Source organism: Pteropus medius, unplaced genomic scaffold (assembly GCF_902729225.1).
Source record: "Pteropus medius unplaced genomic scaffold, Ma_sr-lr_union100, whole genome shotgun sequence".
NCBI classification, from domain to species: Eukaryota; Metazoa; Chordata; class Mammalia; order Chiroptera; family Pteropodidae; genus Pteropus; species Pteropus medius.
In genome coordinates, this window is record NW_024354503.1 from 6,347,573 (window position 1) to 6,356,611 (window position 9,039).

The 9,039-nt window shown below is 40.0% G+C and overlaps 1 protein-coding gene across 2 annotated transcripts; it reads right to left on the bottom strand.

The window, feature by feature from the left end:
* Positions 1-400: 400 nt before the first annotated feature.
* Positions 401-9,025, bottom strand: LOC120596293 (endogenous retrovirus group K member 5 Gag polyprotein). 2 transcript variants are annotated; one of them, XM_039854881.1, is made up of 2 exons: positions 8,921-9,025; positions 401-6,579 (listed from the first exon to the last, which is right to left on the bottom strand). In XM_039854881.1, the coding sequence occupies exon 2, from the start codon at positions 6,392-6,394 to the stop codon at positions 4,466-4,468; it is 1,929 nt and encodes a 642-aa protein (XP_039710815.1). In that variant the 5' UTR covers positions 6,395-6,579; positions 8,921-9,025; the 3' UTR covers positions 401-4,465. The 2 variants fall into 2 exon arrangements, with proteins under 2 accessions (XP_039710815.1, XP_039710814.1); XM_039854880.1 differs by having other exon boundaries at positions 401-6,598; positions 8,921-9,021.
* Between the last annotated feature and the right edge of the window lie 14 nt (positions 9,026-9,039).

Here is a 9,039-nt window from a genome sequence, read left to right on the forward strand (position 1 = left end):
TTCTTCTCCCAAAAAGTTTACTGTTTCATATAGTGCATCTAATTTTTGTTCAATTTTTTCATCAATACTTTCTTGAGATCCCATAGCTAATGAAACATTTTTTGTCAGATCATTAACAAATGTTGCAGTTTGCACAGAGTTGGACAAGGATATGGCAGCAGTGGTGGCTATAACCACCAAGCCAACAACTGCAAGAATACCTGCCACAACAACAGCCACAGCCATTTTAGATCTTCCTAATGCCATGTGAATCTCTTGTAAAACCTGTAACCCATATTCATCAAACCAAGGGCCTGTAAGGTTAACAGGAACCATTATAAATGGCGGTTGTCTAAGCATGAGAACAGAAGTGTTAGCAGGAGTAACACAATTAGACAGCTGACAATTATTACAAGATACATTAAATTGATTAGTATTATCATCTACGGTAATATTGAAATTTCCTAACAATAATATATATGGGACATTAACACAAGTTCTAAGGGCATATGAGAAGCTTTCTCCTGAACCACTACTGTGTGAATTGATCCGAGATTCATTAGTCATACTAATACTCATTGTCACAAGTCCGGCAGCCAGTTTCCAAATATGAGTCTGCCAAGCGCCAGAGCTTGTTTTCCAGAGTCCAGCAGATAAAGCAGTCCCAGTGTCATAAGGCCGAGAGAAGTCCCAAACAGTTTCATTAAATCCTGTTACCCGGTACAAAGTGACATTCTCTTGATGACAACGATGCCACCATACTGAATCTTTTTGCACATGCCTCTTCAAGTGACAAAGTTCAAATGGGATCGTATCATTGTTGCTTACACCTTCGCCATCAGGAGCCCCACGCATAACAGCCCCTCCTTTCTTAGGCCAAGGCTGCTCCGTGATATTCAAACTCCCAGGTTGGGAAGTAGAACTGAATAGAAAACAAATAGGTAGTCCTATTGCTGATCCTGAAAAATTAAAATTATCATATACACATTGCTGTTCCATGGCTAATGGCAATCCTAAAAGTCTAGAGTTATTAGAAAAAACCCAGATCTGTGGCCCAGACCAAACAGTTGGATGTAGTACCGGAGGTTCCGGGATGTAAGCCCAATGCACTGCGGCATAAACTATGTTCCATGAGTCAGAATCAGTATTCCCATCAGAAGAATAATCTTGATGTTCATTTTCGGCATGCCGCACTAGTCCACTAGTCGTTCAGGCAACCAGCGTGCTCCGTCAGCTCCCTGCGGAAAAACACAAACATGCCCTCGCCCCCAAATTAATACAGGATCTGGTCCATTCCACTGTCCGGTTAACGGATCTTTCCATCTTACGGTGGCATAATTAGAAGTAGTAGTGGGATGCCATAAGCGCTCAGCTGCAGAGTGCCCTTTGGCATCCAAATTTTAAAAATTTAAAATGAATAAGGCATGATTTAAATAATTTTGTGGAGAATAGGGGTATAATTCCCCCTTTTTTATTTTCTCAAGTTGAGTCTTTAGAGAGCCATGGGCACGTTCCACAATGCCTTGACCTTGTGGGTTGTAAGGAATACCAGTTTTTTGTTCAATATGTAACTGAGAGCAAAATGTTTTAAAAGCGGCACTAATATAACCGAGCCGTTGTCTGTTTTAAGAATTTGAGGACATCCAATAGCTGCAAAGCAGCGTAAGCAGTGATTAATAACAAGTTTAGTAGCTTCACCAGTCAAAGCAGAAGCAAAAATGAATCCAGAAAATGTGTCTACAGTGACATGTACATATTTTAATCTACCAAATTCAGGAATGTGGGTTACGTCCATCTGCCAAATTTGATTCGTCATCAAACCACGGGGATTAATACCATAATGAGGATCATGAAAAAACTGAGGGCAAGTGGGACAACTTTTTATAATTTGTCTTGCTGCTTCTCTGGTGAGATGAAATTGCTTTCTTAGATAAGAGCTATTTTGATGATGTATAGCATGAGATTGTCATGCTTGTTCAACATTACTAGTAAGCAGACATAGGTGAGTGGCTGCATCGACAAGTGCATTAGCCTTAGACAAAGGACCGGGGAGATTCGTATGAGCTCGAATATGAGTCACATAGCAGAATTCTTTTCTGTTGTGTATAGCCAATTGAATTTGTGCCAATAATGAATGCACCTCAGAACTGTGGGTAGCAATATAAGGTACAGTCAGTCTCCAATATGATTAAAGCTTTAGCAATGTATTGACTATCAGTATATAGGTTAAGGGGTCGTTGAGCAAATATTTGAAAAACTGCAGCAACTGCCCGCAATTCTACAATCTGAGCAGATGCAGGGGATGTTTGTATGACAGTAGGATTTTGGTTGTCAACAGCATACACGGCTTTTCCATTAGAGGAACCATCAGTAAATATATTAAGAGCATTCTGTATCTGGGTAGTCTTAATTATGCGAGGAAAGATAAATGATTGCATATTAGCAAACTGTAAAAGTTTGTGACCAGCATAATGATTGTCAATTTTTCCTGTATAATATGCAAAGGCTATGTTCCATGAGTCAGAATTTTGAAATAACCAATTTAATTGCTGTTCAGTAAATGGTACTACTATGATATGTGGCTCTTTGCCAAAGTACTTCTTTGACTCTTAACAGCTGTATGAGAGAAGCCACTGCTTCATGATATGGATTGAGAACTTTAGAAGGGGACACAGGGAGGTGGATCCATCGTAAGGGTCCATGCTGCTACAAAACACCAGTAGGTGTATGTTTTGTAGCGAGAACATATCTATACCACTCTTGAGTATAATTAATATATTGTACCTGCTGGGCAGATATAGCGGATTCTACCAGCTGTAAAGCTTCTCTTGCTTCCTGTGTCAATTGTCTAGGTGATGTAGGAGATGCATCGCCTTTTAATATATCAAACAATGGTTTTAATTCTCCAGTGGTAATCTTTAAATGAGGTCTTATCCAATTAATGTCCCCCAGAAATTTTTGAAAATCATTGAGAGTTTTTAAATGATCTCTTCTGATCTGTATCTTTTGAGGCATTATCACCTTGGGATATAACATGTATCCCAGATAAGTATAAGGCTCTTCCCGTTGTACCTTTTCAGGGGCAATTTTTAGTCCCCAATGTTCCAATTCCTTCTGTAATTGATCATAACACTGTAAAAGTGCAGGCTCGTTTTTATGAGCTAACAGGATATCATCCATATAATGAATTAAATAGACTGTTGAAAATTTTCTCTGTATGGAAGCCAATGCTTGAGCCACAAATTTTTGACATAGTGTAGGACTACTGGCCATGTCTTATGGCAAAACTTTCCAGTGATGCCTTGTCATAGGTTCTTTAAAATTAGATGAAGGCACACTGAAGGCAAACCGTTTACAATCAACAGGGCATAAGGGAACAGTATAAAAACAATCTTTCAAATCGATAATGATCTTATAAGTATCTTTAGGAATGGCAGCCGGAGAAGGCAACCCAGGCTGCAATGCTCCCATTAGTTCCATTGTCTGGTTTACAGCCCTTAAATCTTGTAAGAGTCTCCATTTTCCTGATTTTTTTATTACAAATATAGGAGAATTCCAAAGGGAATTAGATTCCTCAATATGTCCGCTCTCCAGCTGTTCCTGTACTAAATGCTGAGTGGCTTGTGTTTTTTCCTCAGTCAAGGGCCACTGATCCACCCATACAGGATCCTCGCTTTTCCAGGTTATTGGATCCGCATGGGGTACAGGTTGCTCAATGACCCTTGTCAAAAATATCCAAGCCCTGCTCAAGGTGTCAATGGCATAGGCTGCAAAGGGTTAATTATTCCTTGATTATATCTCCCCATCCCCTGAAATGGGAGTTGTCCCTGATCAAACATTTGTTGAGTAATTTTCTTATTTGGGCTGTGGAGATATACTCCCATCTTTTCCATAATATCTCTTCCCTAAAGGGTAACAGGTAATCCTGGAACAATATAAGTTTGGAATGTCCCTTTATTGTTATCTTGATCTTTCCAGGTTAATAAATCACTACTTTGCTCAGGAGTGGTTTGCTGCCCTATTCCCTGCAACTGTGTCATAGTAGGTTGTTTAGGCCACTGCTGGGGCCAATGCTGCAGAGCTATAACAGATACATCAGCTCCTGTATCTAGTAACCCTATGAATTCTTTTCCTCTAATTTTTAACTTGAGTTCGGGTCTCTTTGACCCAATAGCTTGGATCCAATAGAGATCAGATGAGCCAAAACCTTGTGTACCCCTTTGCTTACTACTCTTAGCATGACCAATTGGATTTGCTGGCAGGATAATAAGCTGTGCTATTCGTTGTCCCGCTTGAATTGCAGAAATTTTAGAAGGGGACCCAGTCATAATTTTTATTTCTCCTGTGTAATCAGCATCAATTACGCCAGGATGAACAATAATTCCTTGCATGGTAGTACTACTTCTTCCTAATAGCAATCCTAATGTTCCTGATGGGAGAGGCCCCCACACTCCTGTAGGTAGGGCTTGAATTCCCATTTCAGGAGTTAAAACTGCGTAGGTGGAGGAACTGAGGTCCAGTCCTGCGCTGCCTGAGGTTGCCCGGAAAAGTTCTGTAACAGACCTCCCTGGGGATTTCCCTGCTGAGGGATGAAAGTTTGCATTGCCCGGTAACATTGTGCAGGGGCCCGGGGCGGGCCTCTCCATCCATTTCCCTGAATAGACTGGCCCGCCACATTGGTCTTAGACTTACAATCTCGTGCCCAATGCTTTCCTTTTCCACATTTCGGACACACTCCAGGCGCCCTTGGGATATTGCCCCTAGTGGGACACTGTCGAATCTGATGGCCTGATTTTCCACATCCAAAGCACACACCAGCATTAATCCCTCTTCCTTTCCCATATTTTGCTTGAGCTGTTAATACTTGCTTAATAGATTTTCCTTGCAGTGCTGCAGCAATGGCTATTCCTCGGATATAAGAAGGCCCAATGTCCGAGCAAAGTCGGATGTAATCTCCAAGATCCCCTTTCCTTTTAAAAGGTCTAATTGCGGCCTGACAAGCAGAATTAGCATTCTCATAAGCTAATATTTTTACTAGAATAGTTTTGGCCTCGGGATCACTGATAAGCCGACCCACTGCATTCAACAATCTATCAACAAAATCTTGAAAAGGCTCATCAGGTCCTTGCCTAATCTTAGATAATTCTTCAGTCTTTCTGTTACCATTAGGTAGGGATTTCCAAGCTTCTTTAGCTGCAGTATTGATCTGGGCATAAGTGCCAGCAGGATAAGTTAATTGGTTTACATTTTCTTTATATGGACCTTCACCAGCAAGCATATCATAAGTAATTCCATTATTGGCTCCCCCGTTTAATTTAGCAGTCCTTTCACAATGCTCTCTAAAAGAAGTATCCCATAATAAAAAATCCTCATCAGATAAGCAAGCTCTTGCCACAATTCTCCAATCCCAAGGCGTCAGGGCAGAAGCCGTAAGTCCTTCCACCTGAGCCAAAGTAAATGGAGCAGTAGCTCCATATTGAGTACAAGCCACTTTCAATTCTTTTAATACCTTAAAAGGCAAAGGCTCATGTACTCTGATGTTTTGCCCTTGTTGATCATGCTGATCTATTACTGGAAAAGCCATTTTAAAATCTCCGATATTGTCTCCATTAGCTGCAGCTATTCTAAACCCCTTCTGTAAGCCAGTCTCAGAATAAGGGACCTTAAGTACAGGAATAAGTTGTCCTTCAGAATTCAGGCCCTTAAATTTCACTGGAGGAGGGTCCACACTAGCTATAACTGTGGGATGTAGAGGATGCAAAAAATCCTCTGGAGTCAGAATTTTACTCGGAGTGTCCATAGCAGGTAGTTGCAGCGGTTTACCGCCTCCTTGTTTCCCGCTCATTTGCACAGTAAGTTGCTTAAGTTGGCGCTCAAGCTGATCAATTTCTTTATGAATGTTATCTGGTACTGCGGGTTGGGCAACGCCTCCAATAGCTACAAGTGGAGCTGAATCTTCATCAGGCGAATGATATCTAGCAGCCTCCTCCTCATCATCAGTGAAAATGGAGTCGAAAGGAGGGGGAGGCATCGGAGGGGCAGAAGGCACAACCCCAGCAGCCTCAGATTCATCATACTCATGAACAATTTTTGTTTTAAGTACAGGTGACGTTTGTTCTTTAATCTGATCTCTTTCATGCCTAGGGTCTAAAGAATCTCTAATCAAAGTCCAAAGCCCAAAAGTATCTACCGGAACCTTAGTAGGTCCGTGGGCATCATAGTAATCCTGTAACTTCTGACCCACTCTTAACCATGTCTCTAAATCAATTGTCCCTTCCTCAGGAAACCAGGGACAAACTTCTTCTATAAATTGCAAGAACTTCATTAACTGTTGCTGATCTACTTTAGCTCCTCTAACTCTAAGCATATTCTTAAGCATATGTACAAATAGCAGTCGACTATTTCCTTGGCCCATTATATCTTCCCTTTCAGTTTCTATATTACAAAAACTCCTGCGTACTCACCTTCACCGCCCACGGCTTCTTTGGCCAATCTCGAGTGCACTTGTCTTGCAGTGGGTCCTTGCTATTTTCCCCCGTTTTCAGGTTGCTGTTCGGGCGCCACTTGTCGGAAACCAGCCGACCAAGTCAAACCAGGTCCCTGAATGGGGGAGCGGGGACTGAGAATAAAGAGAAGACAGACAGGGTGCATTAGGGAGAACAGATCTCACAACTGTCTCTCTGAGTTTATTTCTTAGGCTCCTTTTTATACATATTCTGTTCCTTTGTGTATCCTAAGATAACATAGTTAAAATAACATCTTGAAGATCAAGGTACAATCGAAACTCCCTTCGAAACTCCCTTCGTACCTCCTGTTTCTAATCTTAATCTTCTACCTCCTGCAATTCCTCAGAACCAGCCTTTTCCCTTTTATATGCAAGCAGGCCTCCCGAGATAATCCATGCACTCCTTTGAATTTTGGGAGCTTTAGCTCCCTACAGGTGCCTCTGGGGCCCTTCACAATAACTGTGAGTCTTTTTGGAGTGATGGCCACATTTTCTGGAATGCTGACAGTCTGATTACTGAGAATGGTCTTCAACTTCGCAGTTATTACGGAAAAGAGAGAACCCCTTTAATGTTTTTCCTCAAGTTGACTTCTTCTCACCCTTCCTGGGAGGGACCACAGGCCTGCTAGTTCCTCAGCCTGGAGTGCTGTCATCATCCACACCCCACCCTCTATTATTACTATTATTATCCCTTCAAGTTTAGCTCAAATTTTAACTCCCCAGGGAAACCGTCTCAGCCTTTAGCATATAGTTTAGTTCCTCTGTGTTCTCAGAATACTTTATTTATGTCATACAGTAATAGTATAAAATTTGCTGTCTTATCTATTTCCTCCACTGTGAGTTCTCAAGGACTGAAAAAAGTGTTTCGTCTAGAATCCCCCATGTCTACAGCACAATGCCTAGCAAAGAAGTCATATCCACTAAGTAAATGTTGAATGAGTGATTTAAAGGTAACCAAATACTGGTAATATCACCAAAGAAGTAGCGGAATTATTTGTCCTCCTCTAAACTACTGGTTCTCAAGCTGTTTGGTTTTGTAACCCCTTTACAATCTTAAAAGCTATTCAGAACCCCAAAGAACTTATGTATCTGTGAGTAATATCTATTATGTATCTGTGAGTAATATCTATTGATAAAATTAAAATTGAAACAGAAATTTAAAAAATACATTTCAAAATAACCCATTACACATTAATAATATATTTTTATGAAAAACAACTATTTTCCAAAAATAGTGAGAAGAGTGGCAACGTTTTACATGTTTTGCAAATCTCTTGTCTAATAGAAGACAGTTCGATTCTCGTATCTGCTTCTGCATTCAATTTATTACTATACACTGTTTTGGTTCAAGTAAATGAAGACAATCTAGACTCACAGATATATAGTTGGTAAAGATGATAACTGTTATTTCACGGAAAATGGTATTCCATGAAAAAAATGTGGCTGTTTCAGCACACAATTCAATTGCATAAGTGCTTTTCCTGGAGACAGCCACAGCACTTTTGTATGCAGCAAAAGTGCTTTATGTGTATTTCTCATTCAGAATATTAAAAAGATGGATACTCAAAAGTTGAGAATAAAATTATTTTTACTTCTTCAAGGATATTCTTAGGTGAAACCAACTTTTTTGAAAACTGTAAATTTGTGATGATGAAGAATACGACTACCAGTACTGTTCCGTAACAGGGGCTTGAAACATACTAAGGCACCAGCAGTTTCACCCACGATTTCATTTCAGAATATCAGTACGGTCAACGCAGTGAAAAAGGCAAAGAAAGTCTAAATATTATTACGAAATAATTTTGATCTCATGGACCACAAAAGAGTCTCTGGGACTTCAGGATCCGACAACTACACTTTAAGAACAACTGCTCTGGGTCTGTTTCACATCTTAAAATCTGGGTAATAGTACCAATGTCTTAGAATTGCTGTGATAGTAAATAATGTACTTAAAATACCCAGCACAAAATCTTTTAAAAGGAACACCATAAACCTTTCTACTTATATCTCAGATGTGGGTTATTTGCATTACACCGTATTTGAAATCTGATCACATTTGCAATTATTTCACATGTAAATGTAACTTCAGGATTTTTGCCCAATTCTTTACATTAGTTGGGTTAAAATAGTATTTAACATAAAATTTACCATTTTAACCATTTATAAGTGTTCAATTCAGTAGTATTAAGTCCATCCATTATTGTTCATATGAGGCTTTTAATTTTAGCCAATTCTGTGTAGGAGCACTTGTCTTATTTACCTAGGCATTTACCAAATATTTACTTTACATGCGACAGGGCAGATTCAATCCCTTTTGAGACTCTTCGCATTTCTCTAGATGACTTCTATTTTTCAAATTTTTTATTTAACAGCGTATCCTCTATATTGGGTGAACTGAGCAAAAATAAGTAAATTTGCTGTTAGAAATGTACCTACCCGCCTATATCCTTAAAAAACTCAGTTTCTGTAATTTACATTACCCGACCAGGGTCAGAGCCGAACCCCGGATAGATGACTTTGAGCCAGGAAGGGGTGGGGCTTAGCCGGCAGTAGCT